Source organism: Sphaeramia orbicularis, chromosome 11 (genome assembly GCF_902148855.1).
Source record: "Sphaeramia orbicularis chromosome 11, fSphaOr1.1, whole genome shotgun sequence".
Lineage (NCBI taxonomy): Eukaryota > Metazoa > Chordata > Actinopteri > Kurtiformes > Apogonidae > Sphaeramia > Sphaeramia orbicularis.
In genome coordinates, this window is record NC_043967.1 from 3,069,699 (window position 1) to 3,090,251 (window position 20,553).

Sequence of the window (20,553 nt, forward strand, 5' to 3'; positions counted from 1 at the left end):
TCCAGCAGCAGACACCAGCCATGAGCCCACAAGTCCAGAGTGGGCAGGTAGGACTGCTCAGAGAGGGAAGAGGATTAGAAGAAATAGGCTCCAATGAAGAGTATGGTGTAGGCCTGTTCAGTATGAAAGGGGCTCTGAGATGCTCCAGGATTCAGCACTACATGAATGAAACTGACACCAAGGCTTTGGAAATAGAAGATTTGTGCTGACAATTCTGAGCATTTTTAAACTGTGCTTTAGTGTCAGAAGCAGAGCCAGGAGCCAGTAGTGATGAGGGGATTGTTCCTGTCAGGATGGAAGGAAAAGGTGAGCTGTTGGAACAGACTGTGTGAACAAGCATTAGTTCCAGTTAAACCACTTTCTAGACCCAAACCATAGTCCTGACCTGTTTTATTTTTGATCATTAAAAGTGAGACAGTAAATACACAAAGCCCACAACTGAAAGGCAATAGCATAAGTAATATTAAATAAGCCTGCATATTTTGCCAATGTAAATATGTTAATTGGTTAAGTAAGTCAAAATGTCAGTAGATATTTTTTATTGTGATCCAGGTGCAGGTGAGTCTAGAGAAACTGGAGGAAGTGTGAAAGGGAGAGCAGAGTCTACTGATGACAGAGGAGCAGCTCAGCAGCACAACCCTGAACCACTAGGCACAAAGGACGCAGATGAAGATGAGTCTGTTGTTAGCTTTGATTACTTTGCTCACCCTCAGTCACAGGATATACATACATTTTTTTCTTATCATCCTCGTCAAACCCCTAATATCACTACACCAAAAGTTTTCAATAGCAACGATGGAACAAACCGCAAGTGGCTGACTTACTGTGAAAAAAATCAGTGTCTCTACCGCTCTGTTTGTCTCAGGCTTTTCAGAACAGTGTGTAGACCTAACATGTAAGGCTTTATTTAATAATAATTGGTTGTGATCTAAATTGGGCTGGTCTGAGGTATGAAACTCCAGGGCTGAAAATGAGTCTCAGTCCGGCCCTGATTGGCACCTGGGTAGAAATATGTGGACTGAGTGGAGTAGGAGGGACAGCATCACAGAGGACTGGGAGTTGACTGAGGATCGACATGGACCGCAGGGGATCGACTAGGACACTGGAAATGGACAGAACAGATCAGCAGGCATCTGTCAGTAAGAGGGACGATAACGATGTCAGAGGAGGACTGACTGCCCGAGTTCAGTAAAGAAACGTGCCCCGTCGTCTTTTCCTGGAAGTGTGTGCCAGTGCCGTGCACCAGTCGAATGTCAGACATCTGCTGTGAAGTTACTGGCTCCTAGGACCCAGTGGATCCAGATGAGAGTATACAATGCAACCCAATGAGCTAAGTAAAGGAACGAAGCCCGTGTGTGTGTGTGTGTGTGTGTGTGTGTGTGTGTGTGTGTGTGTGTGTGTGTGTGTGTGTGTGTGTGTGTGTGTCCAAGACATGTAATTTGCTCCTGCAGCTACATCCCCGGTGCGGACGAGGAGCATCGCTGATCTGACAGAGACCTGGGACACTCCTCCTCCTCTGCACCAGCTCCTGTAGGACTTACTGCTCATGCTGCTGCAGCTCCCACCACCACCACAGGACTGTGTACCAGCAGAGACCGACCAGGAGGTCACCACAGGCCCCAGACTGACACTGAGTTTTTATGTTCAGAACATTTTTTTTAATCATCATTTTTGGTCTTTAAAGTTGTTCACTTTCTCTTGAGACCACTTGTGGGTCATTTTAATAAACCCTTTTGAATTTTACCATTGCCTTAATCTGGTTTGTCACAGTGAAGAGAAAAACTGGGAAAACTAAAGAAACAGAACCTCACATGTTCGGTTCACACTTCCCTCTGCTGACAAACTTTCTGCAGATGCTGGTTTCATTTTCCAGCAGGACTTGTCACCTGCCCACACTGTCAAAGGAACTGAAAGCTGGTTCAATGACCATGGTGTTACTGGGACTGATGGAGCAGAAAACTGACCTGACCTGAACCCCAGAGAGAATCTATGGAGGACTGTCCAGAGGCAGATCAGAGACAGCAGATCCACCAATGACAGATGAGCTGAAGGACACCATCAAACCAACCTGGGCTTCCATTCCACCTGAGCAGATCCACAGGCTGAGCACCTCCATGACACCACACACTGATGAAGGAATTCATGTCAAAGGAGGAACAACCAAGGACTGAGTTCAGACAGATGAACAGACTGCACACAACACTGACATTTATGTTATATTTTAGGTTTTCATTATCTGTGACATAATCATCAAAATTTTAAGGAATAAAGGTTTGAAATATTTCACTGTCTAATGAGTCGATATAATATGAGTTTCACTTTCTGAAATGAATGACAAAAAATATTGAACTTTTTAATGATACTGAAATTTTTTCTGATGTACCTGTATGTGTTTGTGTGAGTTCTCTCTGGGTTCTCCTGCTTCCTCCACCATCCAAACACTAGTGAACTGGTTCACGTGAATGACCCATAGGTGTGAATGTGACAGTGTTTGGTTGTTCGTCTCTAAACTGGCTGAACTGGTGACACATCCAGGGTGAACCCTGCCTTCACCCAGTGGTGACTGGGATAGGCTCCGCCCCCACAACCTTCTCAACAATGAAGTGGTTCAGAAGATGAATGAATAATAACAATAGTAATAATCAATATCTACAAACACTGTAAAACAAGGAATCAATGTTCTATGAAAATATCACATCAAAACCTACAGGCTGTAACAGAAAAATAACAACTGTATTCTAGAAAGTTTTATTCCAAACCAAGTTCTGCTGTTAAATGTCACACTTCAGTTGTTGTATTTTACTTTTTGTTCTGTTTGTGTGTGTGTGTTTGTTCTGTTTGTTCCTAAATGTATACTGAAATAAACTTGATACAGTCATGTTCTGACATGTACAGATGTTAGGTGGGGAGTTTAGCAAGAACATCAAATGACAAGAACTTGAATGCAGACATGAATATGAATCAGAATAAATGGTATACTCTATAAAGTATGTGCACAGTATATGTAAATACTAAAACAATAGGAACGGAACGTATATTTTGTAAAAACATAACACACTTCTAATACTTGAACACTGTTCACCCCATAGGTGATGTATGACTTACACACAGTGGGGGTGGGGGGTAATCTAGTCAGAAATACCAGGGACAGACAAAACGGTCTCAGTCCAGTGTCACTGGGGGTGGAAGTGTGGTCTACCAGTTTGACCCAGAGAACCAAATTCAATCAAATGAGTGTCATCCAAAAGGGTTAGTAGTTCTAAACCTGTCTGTGTTTGTGATCTCATGAAAATGTCAGCAGGAGTTTATCACACAACCTTCTACCAAGGAACGGTAAAATGTAGAATATATGTAGAAAAACACATTCCAGTTTCACTGGAACTATATCATTTTATTCATTTTCCAGCTTTAACAAAGCAACGTAGAAATGAGCTGAGCATTTGTCCAGTGAGATGTTTAAGTGTAGCTTCTTAAAAAAAAAATCACAATACCATTAACAGAAAAAGGAGTACAATGGAAATACCCAGTAAATCCCATAAGTAACATGCATGAAACACAGTGAACAATAAAAGAACTGCTACAAGTACAAAGGTCTTTGTAAGTCAACATGTACAGTTTATGTTTTTGCATTCGTTAGCGTATATATCTATAAGCTGATATTAAAAACCACTGTTATTTCAGAGCCTCAGCCTCTGATATGAACATTATGTGGTTTGGGTCTAAGAAGCTTTATTTCCCACCTGTATCTGCAGAGTCTAAAAACAACTATAGCAGACAGAAAGCAGCTCTGGAGAAAACAGACCAACTGGTCATCAAAGTGTGGTTTGAATGGACTCTGTTTGTCTGACGTCTGGTGGAAACCACAGCAAGATACGTGATCTGTGACACCTGCTTTTCCTTCTACGTCTGAACTGGGGTCAGTTATTTAAACTTAACTTTAAGTTTCCCACAGTGAAGAAGAACCACCAACAGCAGCAGAAGAACCACCAACAGAACAGTGGAAACTGTGCGTACAATCAGATAAACATGACAGGACTGAGGTGACACCAAGGGACGTTCACATGGACACATGTCCCTGCAACGCTCTGCAAAAAAAAACAAAAAAAAAACAGCATTATGTGTCATTTTTAACTGCAAAGAATTTACTTTGGTTCAGAACTAATGGATTAATGTTGTGTAATTTCCAGCTGAAGGTTAGAAAAAAAAAAAAATCAATGGCTCCATTAAATGCTTTTGCAGTAAATGAATTTATATTCACAGCTTTGTTCTAAAAGTCATCAGACAGAATAAAAAATACATCAGCTCTAATAATAATGAAGTCAAAGCTGTGCTGCCAAGTTGAAAAATTAATAATAATAATGGATTAGACTTCTGTAGTGCTTTTCAAGGCACCCAAAGGGCTTTGAGACCAACATACAGAAAGTTTATGCAATAATTATCCCGGGTTAAAGGTGATAAGGATGCATAACTGGGTCAACAATGAACTGATGATGCTGTTTTCATACAATATCTGTGAGAAAAAAAAGTTGTCAGCATTTCATATTCCAGGTCTTTCTCAAAAAACATGTTTGACATCATGACATTTACATTTTTAATTCACCTTTTATACATTTTTTCTTTTCTGTCTGTTTTAGTCACATGACACACACAGGAGTTAGGACTGGATTGCAGAACCACTGTTTTTGATGACTTTGGATGGTCTAATAATTTTTTCCGTGACTAAGTATGACAAACTGCAGCAGTCAGCTCTGTCTGGATTCTGTGTGATTCCAGATACACACACACACACACACACACACACACACACACACACACACACACACACACACTAGATACAGACATGTACCAGTTACTCACCATGTTCCAGAGGACTGCTGTGTTTAACATGTCTGTCCATATTTAGACCTGTTTGAACAAGTGTAATTTATTAAAAAAAAAAAGTATGTTAGTTGAGTTAGTTCATTTAAAGTATTTATCTGATTTAATGTTTCTTCTTTGTGTGTGTATGAGCTGTCTTAAACAGTACAATGCTGAGTGGGTCACAGTTAAAACACATTTTGTCTTTGCTCTGAAGATCATTAGTCTAAGACAGGGCTGTCAAACTCATGTTCTTTCAGGTTCCACATTCAGCTCCATTTGACCTCCAGTGGGCCAAACCAATCAAATAATAGCATAATAGCCTAGAAATAATAATAATAATAATAATAATAATAATAATAATAATAATAATAATAATAATAATAATAATAATCTTTATTTATATAGCACTTTTCATACATTAAAAACTGTAGCACAAAGTGCTTTACATATCAGTTTAAAAATCAGTACCACCCCCCACCCACACCCACCCACTCACCCGCACACACACACACACACACACACACACACACACACATACACACATATACATGCAAACCCACAAGCTCACACATACTTAAGAAGACTGGCTGAGCACGGGTAGACCAGAACAAAAATATAAAAGTAAAAGTAAAAGAGGAGGCGCTGTCTCAGGGAGCCGTCCGCACCAGGAGGCAGCCGCCGACCCCGGCAACCAGGCACCAGCAACACAGCCCCGCATCCCAACCAGTGGGAGAGGGCCAACTGGGACCCCACACCCACCAGAAAGGAGCGGACCCCAGTGAGAGAAGGCGCCACAGCCACCGGAGTCCACAGCCGCCCCCCGGCATGGAGGGCTCCCTCTGATGAAACACCGGAGAATAAGAAACATTAAAAAGATATAAAAGAATTGATTAAGAGAAGCTAAATTTCAGACATATATGAAAATAATGAAAATATTAAACATTAAAATGATAAAACAGAAGCACTGGTTAAAAGAATCTTAAGATATATATATTAAATATAACTATAAAACCTTTGAGTAGATAAAACAGAAGCATCAGTTAAAAGCCAAATTAAAAAGGTGGGTCTTGAGCCTGGTTTTAAAAATGTCTACATTCTCTGCGGTCTGAGGTTCCCTTCAGGCTGTTCCAGAGGCGAGGAGCAGAATGCTGAAAAGCTGCCTCACCATGGGTTTTTGTGTTGGCTTTTGGAACTGTTCAAAGGCCAGTGCCAGAGGACCTCAGGGTCCGCCAGGGTTCATAGGGTAAAAGCAAGTCTAAAAGATAAGAAGGCACAAGACCATTAACACATTTAAAGACTATTAAAAGGACCTTAAAATCAATCCTGAAACACACGGGGAGCCAATGCAGTGATTTTAAAACTGGTGTAATGTGAGCCCGCCTTCTGGTCTTCGTCAGCACTCGAGCGGCTGAATTTTGAAGAAGTTGCAGTTGTGAGATTCTATCTTTGGGAAGACCAGAAAGCAGGGTATTACAGTAGTCAATCCTACTGGAAATAAAAGCATGCATCAGCATCTCCGTGTTGGTTCGAGAGAGAACTGGACGGACTCTGGATATGTTCTTAAGATGATAAAAACCTGTTTTTACAATAGATTTAATGTGTGGGATGAAAGTGAGCTCAGAGTCAAAGATAACGCCCAGGTTTTTTACTTGTACAGATGGGCTGAAAGAATACGCTTGTAATTTTGGTTAGTATTTCTCTCTCGTAGCCTCAGGACCGATAACTAAAACTTCAGTTTTGCCCTGGTTGAGCTGTAAGAAGTTTTCTGCCATCCAGGTTTTAATATTTAAAATACAGTTAAAAGGGGCAATAATGACAACTGCAAATTTTTTATATGCAAAAAATAATATTAAATTATGAAAACATTTACATTTTACAAACTATCCAAACAACAAAGATGTGAACATCCTGAAAAAAATGAAACATCTGAAGAAAAATAAGAAGAAATAAAAATAAGAAAAATTTGATCAGTATTCTGCCTCAATTTATGATTTCTATATGTGCATTACAGATCAGCTCTACCAAGATACAAAAGAGGCAGAATATTGTTAAAATTACACTTATTTTTCTTTAGACATTTCCAGTTGGTCATATTTGTTCAGGTTATGGATGTTTTATTATTAAAGGAGATCAGAGTTTAATGTTCTTTGCAGTAAATCAAAGAGAAGACATTGGTGTTGCCATTATTTTTCGGCATGATGTCATATTATTTTTTCTAATTAAATCAAGAAGAAAATTTGGAGTCATTATTTCTAGGTTATTATGCTGTTATTTTCCAGTTTGACGCCCTTGACTGTTAATATCTTCTGCACTTTGCAAATTCATCCCATGGGCTGGATTGGAACCTTTGGCGGGCCGGTTTTGGGCCCTGGGACGCATGTTTGACACCTGTGGTCTAAGACCTAAATGTGTCACCTGCACTAAAACAGCAGTTCACATGTAACCACCCACCTGAAGTGTCGTGTCAACAGTCGTGTATAATTAGTGTCATGTAAATGAACTTTAAATGACTGTTCTTTAAACCATTTTTATTAGAGTTTCTCAGGATGAGGAATGAAGGGAAAGGAGTGTGAAATATTAGAGATTATAACAAAAAGCACTCACTTTGTAAAATGTTCCTTTAATTCTTTTGCTACTAAATAGAACATATATTTGAGTTGTGGTTGTGTCACCTGTAACATTCAGCCAACTCTCCGCTGACTGTCCAAGTCCAGAGATGGTGCATCTGTACCGTCCTTCATCATGTTCTGAAACATTTCTAATGGTCACAGATCCAGTATATCCAGTTTTCAGAAAAACGCCGTCCTTGTAGAAATCAGCAGGAAGGTAATAGGTGGTCGTCTTCCTTCTACAGACCAGGGTCACATGGTTTCCCTCCATGACAGGAGCAGCAGGACTGTCCAGAATCAGAGGCCCAGCTCAAAGACAACAACACAAGTACACACTGGTAATTACACAGTAATTACACTGTTATCCACACTGTTATTTACAGAGTTTTTTTTTTTTTTTTCTGCTGTGAATTTTCCTCAGTTCATTAAATGGACAATGCACTTTCATGCTTTAAAAAGAACAGAAACATTTACTTGTTCTTTACTTGGTGTATCCTTTAAGTGTTATTCCAGTGTGTGACATGGTACTTGTTCTTTATCGGCTATAATTCCAGTGTTATTCCAGTGTGTGACTCACCGGTGACAGTGATGTGGACCTCGGTGCTTCTTTCTCCATCTTCATTTTCACACCAGTATTCTCCACTGTCTGATGTAAAAGTTAATTTTTTCTTGAACGATTCTTTAAATACCTCCAATTCTGAAGAAGCTTCATTTTCCCTCAACCTCCTCATGACTCTCCATGAAGAGTTCTCATCAAACTCACAGTTAACAGAGAAAGATTCATACTCAAAAAACTGCTTCCTGTTTGGGTGAATACGAGGAAAAACTGCATCTGAAACAAAGACACAAAGGTTTCAGGGTTTAAACAGTAACAACACACAACTTAATCAGACCAAACAGTACTTACCCCTTTTGTGAGCACAGGTATTGTGCAGTTGTAGGCCAAGCAGCAAACACATATTTACCACTGGAGGAACACAGGAATGTTTCAGATCAGACAGCAGTCAGTTTATCTACACTGGACAACAGCTCTGCCTTCGAAATACAGTCAAAGGTTTGGAAATGGCATCAATGGATTCTTTGATTAAATGGGATTTATGCTAGAATTATAATCCATTTATATCAAATATAATTTAGACTAGAATTCAGTGTACCTCCAAGCAAAAAGGAGGATATAAAATAAAACATGTCCGTCCATCCATCCATCCATCTTCTTCTTATCTGGTCCGGGTCTCAGGCCTCACAGTCTGATTTACATTCACAGTTTAATGATGTTAATGTTGGTTATTTATGCATTTTAACTGGTCTAAGTAAATATTTAGATTTAATTTAGTTTATCATTGACAATAAATACAATACTGTACACAAAATATACATATAATATAGAATATAGAATTTATTCAAAATCATTTAAATCAATCCTAGAGACTTAAAATGGTTTGCTGTAACATGAACTTTTATCCACATATAATCTTTCCTTAGTGATTCATCACTAGTTATTATTTTATCCTCTACATTTTTCAGTGTAAATCATATATTTTCTATATTTAATTCACTGATCATGTAGATGGTCATTACAGCTCAGAGTAAATTCAAAGGTCATTATATCAAAGTAGAGAAAACTGAAGAAAAAAGTGTCTTTTTCAGTCCAGTCTGTCATTAACTGAACATAAACCCAGTGTGTCCATCCACTGTCATTGATCCAACTGCATGGGTTTGACTGGGGAATCAATGTTGGAGAAGATGACGGTGTTTTCATGGTAACTACGAAGCCTCTGAATGTTCAAATGGGAAATGAATAACTGCATTTTACACCAATTATTTATATGTATTGATAGAAATACTGGATCAACGAGTGTTAAACAGTTTAGATCAGTAGATAGTTTTGGTCTTTGAAGGTTAATAATAATAATAATAATAATAATAATAATAATAATAATAATAATAATAATAATAATAAGTCAAACAGACGGTTTTATTGCAGACTAATAGTTATTAGTTTATTAAACTATATGGTCACCACCTTATTCTTGTGCTTAGAATCACAAAATTACAATCATAGAATCACAGCTCAGAACTTATTTATAATTCATTTGTGTCATAAGTTGATCTCTCTAAATACCTTTGTATGACACATAATCTGTATTTAATATATTTATTAGGTTCTTCCTGATGAGTTCATGATTATCTGACCATTACTTGATATTTTTGTGCACCACCAAAACATGTGACCACTAAAATATTTCTGTCTGTTTCACCATAACTGGTTGTTTTAATTTAATAATAATATGAGACGGTCTGTACTTACACACTCTGATGAGCTCCATGTCGTCTTGAACCAGACTGAAACACAAATGAAGTGTCTGCACAGAAGACCCTCCTCTTTCCGGACTATTTCTGTTCACATGATCACGTCTGGATGACACATTTTAATTCTATTAAAGAGGCTTCTGTCATCTTCAGCTGAGTTTTTAAGGGGTCAAATTCAACAAATGTGAACAGCAGATACAGATCAGACATATACAGACCTGATCAAAATCTTAAGACCAGTTGAAAAAATAGCTAGAATTTACCTTTTGCACATTTGGATCTTAATGAGGTTTTAAGTAGAGCTACAATATACAAAAGCAAGAAGGGGGAGTGAGACAAAAAGCACTTTGAAAAAGTCATTTATTGAAAACAACAAGTAAACTGAAATAGGCTGTTTATCAGCTGATCAAAAGTTTAAGACCACAGGCTATAAAAGCCAAAATCTGCTCAAAATTCTCATTTTCTGTCGGGCATTCCCACGGTCATGCCCTCCTGATGGCTAAAGCTAAGATGCTTTCTCTTCTTGAACGTGGTCGGATCGTCCAGCTGCATAAGCGAGGCCTCTGGCAGCGTGCCATTGCTGCTGAGGTTGGACGCAGTAAGACAGTCATTCTACATTTTTTGACAGATCCTGAGCATTATGGAACAAAAAAGTCAAGTGGTAGACCCAAAAAAATTACACCTGCGCTGAGCCGGAGGATCCCATTGACTGTCCGTCAACACACAGGGCGGTCCTCCACCCAAATGAAGGCCCTTACTGGTGCCGACTGCAGCGCAATAACCATCAGACGGCATCTGCGGGAAAAGGGTTTCAAAAACAAAAAAAGAATTAACACAGAAATAATAACAGTACAAGTACTCAGCAGTCATTTAAAACATGGAAGTAGGTCCTTTTATTAATGATGTTATATCTCTGTTGTAGTTTAGGAAACTTTATGTTTATCAGAAAGTTGTGATTGATTCCAAAGTTCTGAACAGAACTGAACTAACTCTTAATATAATGGAAAGAGTTCAGTGATTAGATTGGATGTGTGGTTCTATGGTTCTAGGAGCAAATGAGGAATGGTGTTTATGCGCCCTCTACTGGTGGAAGAGTCTGCAACATTAAATAGCACTGTGTGGGGGGGGGGGGTAGGGGGGTGTTGTCTTTTGCCTAGACCTGTACTCTGCCCCTGCTGCAGCTACATCGCCCTGGTGCAGACGAGGAAGTGTCTGGCCAGCCTGGAGCATCGCTGATCTGACAGAGACCTGGGACACTCCTCCTCCTCTGCACCAGCTCCTGTAGGACTTACTGCTCATGCTGCTGCAGCTCCCACCACCACCACAGGACTGTGTACCAGCAGAGACCGACCAGGAGGTCACCACAGGCCCCAGACTGACACTGAGTTTTTATGTTCAGAACATTTTTTTTAATCATCATTTATGGTCTTTAAAGTTGTTCACTTTCTCTTGAGACCACTTGTGGGTCATTTTAATAAACCCTTTTGAATTTGACCATTGCCTTAATCTGGTTTGTCACAGTGAAGAGAAAAACTGGGAAAACTAAAGAAACAGAACCTCACATGTTCAGTTCACACTTCCCTCTGCTGACAAACTTTCTGCAGATGCTGGTTTCATTTTCCAGCAGGACTTGTCACCTGCCCACACTGTCAAAGGAACCAAAAGCTGGTTCAATGACCATGGTGTTACTGGGACTGATGGAGCAGAAAACTGACCTGACCTGAACCCCAGAGAGAATCTATGGAGGACTGTCCAGAGGCAGATCAGAGACAGCAGATCCACCAATGACAGATGAGCTGAAGGACACCATCAAACCAACCTGGGCTTCCATTCCACCTGAGCAGATCCACAGGCTGAGCACCTCCATGACACCACACACTGATGAAGGAATTCATGTCAAAGGAGGAACAACCAAGGACTGAGTTCAGACAGATGAACAGACTGCACACAACACTGACATTTATGTTATATTTTAGGTTTTCATTATCTGTGACATAAACATCAAAATTTTAAGGAATAAAGGTTTGAAATATTTCACTGTCTAATGAGTCGATATAATATGAGTTTCACTTTCTGAAATGAATGACAAAAAATATTGAACTTTTTCATGATACTGAAATTTTTTCTGATGTACCTGTATGTGTTTGTGTGAGTTCTCTCTGGGTTCTCCTGCTTCCTCCACCATCCAAACACTAGTGAACTGGTTCACGTGAATGACCCATAGGTGTGAATGTGACAGTGTTTGGTTGTTCGTCTCTAAACTGGCTGAACTGGTGACACATCCGGGGTGAACCCTGCCTTCACCCAGTGGTGACTGGGATAGGCTCCGCCCCCACAACCTTCTCAACAATGAAGTGGTTCAGAAGATGAATGAATAATAACAATAGTAATAATCAATATCTACAAACACTGTAAAACAAGGAATCAATGTTCTATGAAAATATCACATCAAAACCTACAGGCTGTAACAGAAAAATAACAACTGTATTCTAGAAAGTTTTATTCCAAACCAAGTTCTGCTGTTAAATGTCACACTTCAGTTGTTGTATTTTACTTTTTGTTCTGTTTGTGTGTGTGTGTTTGTTCTGTTTGTTCCTAAATGTATACTGAAATAAACTTGATACAGTCATGTTCTGACATGTACAGATGTTAGGTGGGGAGTTTAGCAAGAACATCAAATGACAAGAACTTGAATGCAGACATGAATATGAATCAGAATAAATGGTATACTCTATAAAGTATGTGCACAGTATATGTAAATACTAAAACAATAGGAACGGAACGTATATTTTGTAAAAACATAACACACTTCTAATACTTGAACACTGTTCACCCCATAGGTGATGTATGACTTACACACAGTGGGGGTGGGGGGTAATCTAGTCAGAAATACCAGGGACAGACAAAACGGTCTCAGTCCAGTGTCACTGGGGGTGGAAGTGTGGTCTACCAGTTTGACCCAGAGAACCAAATTCAATCAAATGAGTGTCATCCAAAAGGGTTAGTAGTTCTAAACCTGTCTGTGTTTGTGATCTCATGAAAATGTCAGCAGGAGTTTATCACACAACCTTCTACCAAGGAACGGTAAAATGTAGAATATATGTAGAAAAACACATTCCAGTTTCACTGGAACTATATCATTTTATTCATTTTCCAGCTTTAACAAAGCAACATAGAAATGAGCTGAGCATTTGTCCAGTGAGATGTTTAAGTGTAGCTTCTTAAAAAAAAAAATCACAATACCATTAACAGAAAAAGGAGTACAATGGAAATACCCAGTAAATCCCATAAGTAACATGCATGAAACACAGTGAACAATAAAAGAACTGCTACAAGTACAAAGGTCTTTGTAAGTCAACATGTACAGTTTATGTTTTTGCATTCGTTAGCGTATATATCTATAAGCTGATATTAAAAACCACTGTTATTTCACAGCCTCAGCCTCTGATATGAACATTATGTGGTTTGGGTCTAAGAAGCTTTATTTCCCACCTGTATCTGCAGAGTCTAAAAACAACTATAGCAGACAGAAAGCAGCTCTGGAGAAAACAGACCAACTGGTCATCAAAGTGTGGTTTGAATGGACTCTGTTTGTCTGACGTCTGGTGGAAACCACAGCAAGATACGTGATCTGTGACACCTGCTTTTCCTTCTACGTCTGAACTGGGGTCAGTTATTTAAACTTAACTTTAAGTTTCCCACAGTGAAGAAGAACCACCAACAGCAGCAGAAGAACCACCAACAGAACAGTGGAAACTGTGCGTACAATCAGATAAACATGACAGGACTGAGGTGACACCAAGGGACGTTCACATGGACACATGTCCCTGCAACGCTCTGCAAAAAAAAAAAAAAGAAAAAAACAGCATTATGTGTCATTTTTAACTGCAAAGAATTTACTTTGGTTCAGAACTAATGAATTAAAGTCGTGTAATTTCCAGCTGAAGGTTAGAAAAAAAAAATCAATGGATCCATTAAATGCTTTTGCAGTAAATGAATTTATATTCACAGCTTTGTTCTAAAAGTCATCAGACAGAATAAAAAATACATCAGCTCTAATAATAATGAAGTCAAAGCTGTGCTGCCAAGTTGAAACATTAACAATAACTAGAAAAGCACTCAGAGAGCGCAGACCTCCGCCAAGGCTGATCAGTGCCCCCCCCCCCCCCCCCCCCCCCGTGGGCCCCCCCACACCAAGGAGGTTATGTTTTTGCCAGGGTTTGTTTGTCTGTTTGTCTGTCCGTTAGTGTGCAACATAACTCAAAAAGTTATGGACAGATTTTGATGAAATTTTCAGGGTTTGTTGGAAATGGGCCCCCCCGTGGGCCCCCCCACCCCCAATCACCACCAAAATTTAATCATTTCTTCCTTATCCCATTTCCAACAAACCCTGAAAATTTCATCAAAATCTGTCCATAACTTTTTGAGTTATGTTGCACACTAACAGACAGACAAACAAACAAACAAACAAACAAACGAACCCTGGCAAAAACATAACCTCCTTGGTGGAGGTAATAATGGATTAGACTTCTGTAGTGCTTTTCAAGGCACCCAAAGTGCTTTGAGACCAACATACAGAAAGTGTATGCAATAATTATCCCAGGTTAAAGGTGATAAGGATGCATAACTGGGTCAACAATGAACTGGTGATGTTGTTTTCATACAATATCTGTGAGAAAAAAAAGTTGTCAGCATTTCATATTCCAGGTCTTTCTCAAAAAACATATGTCTGACATCATGTCATTTACATTTTTAATTCACCTTTTATACATTTTTCTTTTCTTTCTGTTTTAGTCACATGACACACACAGGAGTTAGGACTGGATTGCAGAACCACTGTTTTTGACGACTTTGGATGGTCTAATAATTTTTTCCGTGACTGTAAGTATGACAAACTGCAGCAGTCAGCTCTGTCTGGATTCTGTGTGATTTCTGAAACACACACACACACACACACACACACACACCTACACACACACACACACACACACACACACACACACACACACACACACACACACACACACACACACACACTAGATACAGACATGTACCAGTTACTCACCATGTTCCAGAGGACTGCTGTGTTTAACATGTCTGTCCATATTTAGACCTGTTTGAACAAGTGTAATTTATAAAAAAAAAAAAAAAGTATGTTAGTTGAGTTAGTTCATTTAAAGTATTTATCTGATTTAATGTTACTTCTTTGTGTGTGTATGAGCTGTCTTAAACAGTACAATGCTGAGTGGGTCACAGTTAAAACACATTTTGTCTTTGCTCTGAAGATCATTAGTCTAAGACAGGGCTGTCAAACTCATGTTCTTTCAGGTTCCACATTCAGCTCCATTTGACCTCCAGTGGGCCGAACCAGTCAAATAATAGCATAATAGCCTCGAAATAATGACAACTGTAAATTTTTTTATATGCAAAAAATAATATTAAATTATGAAAAATTTACATTTTACAAACTATCCAAACAAAAAAGATGTGAACATCCTGAAAAAAATGAAACATCTGAAGAAAAATAAGAAGAAATAAAAATAAGAAAAATTTGATCAATATTCTGCCTCAATTTATGATTTCTATATGTGCATTACAGATCAGATCTACCCAGATACAAAAGAGGCAGAATATTGTTAAAATTGCACTTATTTTTCTTTAGACATTTCAGGTCGGTCATATTTGTTCAGGTTATGGATGTTTTATTATTAAAGGAGATCAGAGTTTAATGTTCTTTGCAGTAAATCAAAGAGAAGACATTGGTGTTGCCATTATTTATCGGCATGATGTCATATTTTTTCTAATTAAATCAAGAAGAAAATTTGGAGTCATTATTTCTAGGTTATTATGCTGTTATTTTCCAGTTTGATGTCCTTGACTGTTAATATCTTCTGCACTTTGCAAATTCATCCCATGGGCTGGATTGGAACCTTTGGCGGGCCGGTTTTGGGCCCTGGGACGCATGTTTGACACCTGTGGTCTAAGACCTAAATGTGTCACCTGCACTAAAACAGCAGTTCACATGTAACCACCCACCTGAAGTGTCGTGGCAACAGTCGTGTATAATTAGTGTCATGTAAATGAACTTTAAATGACCGTTCTTTAAACCATTTTTATTAGAGTTTCTCAGGATGAGGAATGAAGGGAAAGGAGTGTGAAATATTAGAGATTATAACAAAAAGCACTCACTTTGTAAAATGTTCCTTTAATTCTTTTGCTACTAAATAGAACATATATTTGAGTTGTGGTTGTGTTACCTGTAACATTCAGCCAACTCTCCGCTGACTGTCCAAGTCCAGAGTCGCTGCATCTGTACCGTCCTTCATCATGTTCTGAAACATTTCTAATGGTCACAGATCCAGTATATCCAGTTTCCAGAAGAGCGCCGTCCTTGTAGAAACCAGCAGGAAGGTTGGAGGAGGTCATCGACCTTCTACAGACCAGGGTCACATGGTTTCCCTCCATGACAGGAGCAGCAGGACTGTCCAGAATCAGAGGCCCAGCTCAAAGACAACAACACAAGTACACACTGGTAATTACACAGTAATTACACTATTATCCACACTGTTATTTACACTATTATTTACACTGTTAATTCAGTGTTATTTTTTTTTTTTTAATTCCTCTTTAATTTTTCTATAATTCCAGTGTTATTCCAGTGTGTGACTCACCGGTGACAGTGATGTGGACCTCGGTGCTTCTTTCTCCATCTTCATTTTCACACCAGTATTCTCCACTGTCTGATGTAAGAGTTAATTTTTTCTTGAACGATTCTTTAAATACCTCCAATTCTGAAGAAGTTTCATTTTCCCTCAACCTCCTCATGACTCTCCATGTAGAGTTCTCATCAAACTCACAGTTAACAGAGAAAGATTCATACTCAAAAAACTGCTTCCTGTTTGGGTGAATACGAGGAAAAGCTGCATCTGAAACAAAGACACAAAGGTCATTAAAAAAGAAAAAAAAAAAAAAAAAAATATATATATATATATATATATATATATATATATATATATATATATATATATATATATATATATATATATATATATATTCAATTATAGAGATATGTGATCAATAATCAGACCAAACAGTACTTACCCCTTTTGTGAGCACAGGTATTGTGCAGTTGTAGGCCAAGCAGCAAACACATATTTACCACTGGAGGAACACAGGAATGTTTCGGATCAGACAGCAGTCAGTTTATCTACACTGGACAACAGCTCTGCCTTCGAAATACAGTCAAAGGTTTGGAAATGGCATCAATGGATTCTTTCATTAAATGGGATTTATGATAGAATTATAATCCATTTATATCAAATATAATTTATGCTATGAATAAAATGTACAAAAACATGAACATTTCTTGGAAAAACTTACAAAGCAAATAATATATTAAACAAAACCTGTCCATCCATCCATCTTCTTTCAGTGAATTCTTTATCAACTCCTAGAAACTTAAAATTACGTTTGTTGTAACATGAACTTTTATCCACATATAATCTTTCCTTAGTGATTCATCACTGTTATTATTTTATCCTCTACATTTTTCAGTGTAAATCATATATTTTCTATATTTAATTCACTGATCATGTAGATGGTCATTACAGCTCAGAATAAATTCAAAGGTCATTATATCAAAACAGATCAAACTGAATAAACAGTGTCTTTTTCAGTCCAGTCTGTCATTAACTGAACATAAACCCAGTGTGTCCATCCACTGTCATTGATCCAACTGCATGGGTTTGACTGGGGAATCAATGTTGGAGAAGATGACGGTGTTTCTACGGTAACTATGGAGCCTCTGTGCCTTCAAATATGGTCATATCTGATGACCATGAAAAGATGAAGAACTGTATTTTACACCAATTATTTACATGGATTGATAGGATTAGAGGATCAACAGGAATTAAACAGTTTAGATCAGCTGATGGTCTAGGTCTTTGAGGGTTATTATTATTATTATTATTTTTATTAATAATAATAATAATAATAATAATGATGATGATGATGATGATGATGATGATGATAATAATAATAATAATAATAATAATAATAATAATAATAATAATAATAATAATAATAATAATAATAATAATAATAATAATAAGTCAAACAGATGGTTTTATTTTAGACTAATAGTTATTAGTTTATTAAACTATATGGTCACCACCTTATTCTTGTGCTCAGAATCCCAGAATTACAATCATAGAATCACAGCTCAGAACTTATTTATAATTCATTTGTTTCATAAGTTGATCTCACTGCACAGTCTAAACACCTTTGTATGACACATAATCTGTATTTAATATATTTATTAGGTTCTTCCTGATGAGTTCATGATTATCTGACCATTACTTGATATTTTTGTGAACCACCAAAAGATGGGAGCACTAAAATATTTCTGTCTGTTGGTTATTTTTTTTAACTTTAATCATAATATGAGACAGACTGTACTTACACACTCTGATGAGCTCCATGTCGTCTTGAACCAGACTGAAACACAAATGAAGTGTCTGCACAGAAGACCCTCCTCTTTCCGGACTATTTCTGTTCACATGATCACGTCTGGATGACACATTTTTATTCTGTTAAAGAGGCTTCTGTCATCTTCAGCTGAGTTTAAAGGGGTCACATTCAACAAATGTGAACAGCAGATACAGATCAGACATACATTTACTTCCACAATCTGTCAACAGACACATAAACTGAAGAATGTATACACTGTCATACTTTCAATGGTCATTTATTCAAGAATAAATATAGAAATAATAATAGCAGTACAAGTACTCAGCAGTCATTTAAAACATGGAAGTAGGTCCTTTTATTAATTATAGAACAGCAAAGGCTCAACAACACAGATATTGAACAAAAGACAATATTTAATGCCAAACAGATACACTTTTTAAAAGTTATTTTACTTATTATTTTCATGTATTTCAATGGAAGAGAGCAACTGTTTAAAAAACACAAATAAAGAAAATTTATGGGATAAATACAGTTAAGCCTCAGATTGTAGATGTGATTCTGGATGTGATTTTATCCATATTTTTGGGAATAAATTACATGTAATCATTGAAAGTAAAAACCTTTTTTACTCAGACAGTAACTGTACCATCAAACTGTATGAACAGAGGATCCACAATCTGATCATATGTCATGAATTCAACATATTTATGTCAGGAGACAGAGAGGAGGAGGAGGAGGAGGAGGAAGAGGAGGAGGTAGAGGGGGAAAAGAAGGAGGAGGTAGAGGGGGAGAAGAAGGAGAAGGTAGAGGAGGAGAAGAAGAAGGAGGAGGTAGAGGAGGAGGTAGGGGAGGAGAAGAAGGAGGAGGTAGAGGAGGAGAAGGAGGCGGAGGTAGAGGGGGAGAAGAAGGAGGAGGTAGAGGGGGAGAAGGAGGAGGAGGAGAAGGAGGAGGAGAAGGAGGTGGTAGAGAAGGAAGAGGTACAGAAGGAGAGGGAGGAGGAGGGGGTAGAGGAGGAGAAGAAGGAGGAGGAGGTAGAGGAGGAGAGGGAGGAGGAGGTGGTAGAGAAGGAGGAGGTACAGAAGGAGAGGGAGGAGGAGGGGGTAGAGGAGGAGAAGAAGGAGGAGGTAGAGGGGGAGAAGGAGGAGGAGGAGAAGGAGGAGGAGAAGGAGGTGGTAGAGAAGGAGGAGGTACAGAAGGAGAGGGAGGAGGAGGGGGTAGAGGAGGAGAAGAAGGAGGAGGAGGTAGAGGAGGAGAGGGAGGAGGAGGTGGTAGAGGAGGAGAAGGAGGAGGAACAGAAGGAGAGGGAGGAGGAGGTGGTAGAGGAGGAGAAGAAGGAGGAGGAGGTAGAGGAGGAGAAGGAGGAGGAGAAAGAGGAGGAGAAGGAGGAGGAGGAGGAGAAGGAGGTGGTAGAGGAGGAGAAGAAGGAGGAGGAGGAGGTAGAGGAGGAAAAGCTAGAGGAGAGGCTGAAAATGGTGAGGTTCATTAATCATGCATTTGTTCGTCATGAGAATAAAATTGCAGAATGTATTAAATTTTTGTGTTGTCTTTAAATATTCAGATATTTATTTTAAACTTGTCAATTACTGAATTTTTTTTTTACAATGATTGTTTACTTGTTTGATCAGCTTGACAAGATGTGAAATTAAGATCGCAAATGCAAAAAAATATCAACTTTCAGGCAGTGGCGGCTGCTCGTCATTCAGACAGGGGAAGCTCATTGTCGACTTACATTAAAAAAAAAAAAAAAAAATTAAAAAAAAAAGAATTAATAAAATGCTCAGTGTCCTTATCGTACCAGTAGGTGTCTTTTCCAGGGACTGGACCAGTGTGCTCTGGATGTCCAGCAGAGCTGGTCTGCTCAGACGGCCTTGGCCCAGTGTGTTGTGGGTGTCAGACTTCAGCCTTTTTAAACTACAGATGCTCCTTTCACTGGGACCGAGCCGACAGTTTGATTGATTTAACTATCTACAAAACGATATTAAACTCGAACAAGAAATGATTAAATTATGGAACTGAAACAAGAAAACGCTGAAATTATGTTAAATTGAAACAAGGAAGTACAATGAGTGGGTTTTATTTACAGTGTAAGAAATGAACGAGTAATTTCATAGTGGTTTCTCTTGATTTCACAGCAGAATGTGTGACGGTATTAAACTGAACTGTGTCAGTGAAGGAGCAGATCTGAAAACAGCTGTCAATCAAACGGGATTCAGCCTTTCGACCGATCCTCCAATCAGCACGTGGGATTCTGGTGTCCGGCCCGGCCGAGCTCCGCCCACAGCTCCATTCACCCCCAGAGACGCCC

The 20,553-nt window shown here is 38.6% G+C and overlaps 1 protein-coding gene across 1 annotated transcript; it reads right to left on the reverse strand.

Moving 5' to 3' along the window:
- Window positions 1-13,146: 13,146 nt before the first annotated feature.
- On the reverse strand, window positions 13,147-18,259 carry LOC115428783 (sialoadhesin-like). Its single transcript, XM_030147999.1, has 5 exons — window positions 18,241-18,259; window positions 16,451-16,705; window positions 16,037-16,282; window positions 14,845-14,892; window positions 13,147-13,616 (listed from the first exon to the last, which is right to left on the reverse strand). The coding sequence occupies exons 1-5, from the start codon at window positions 18,257-18,259 to the stop codon at window positions 13,453-13,455; spliced, it is 732 nt and encodes a 243-aa protein (XP_030003859.1). The 3' UTR covers window positions 13,147-13,452.
- Between the last annotated feature and the right edge of the window lie 2,294 nt (window positions 18,260-20,553).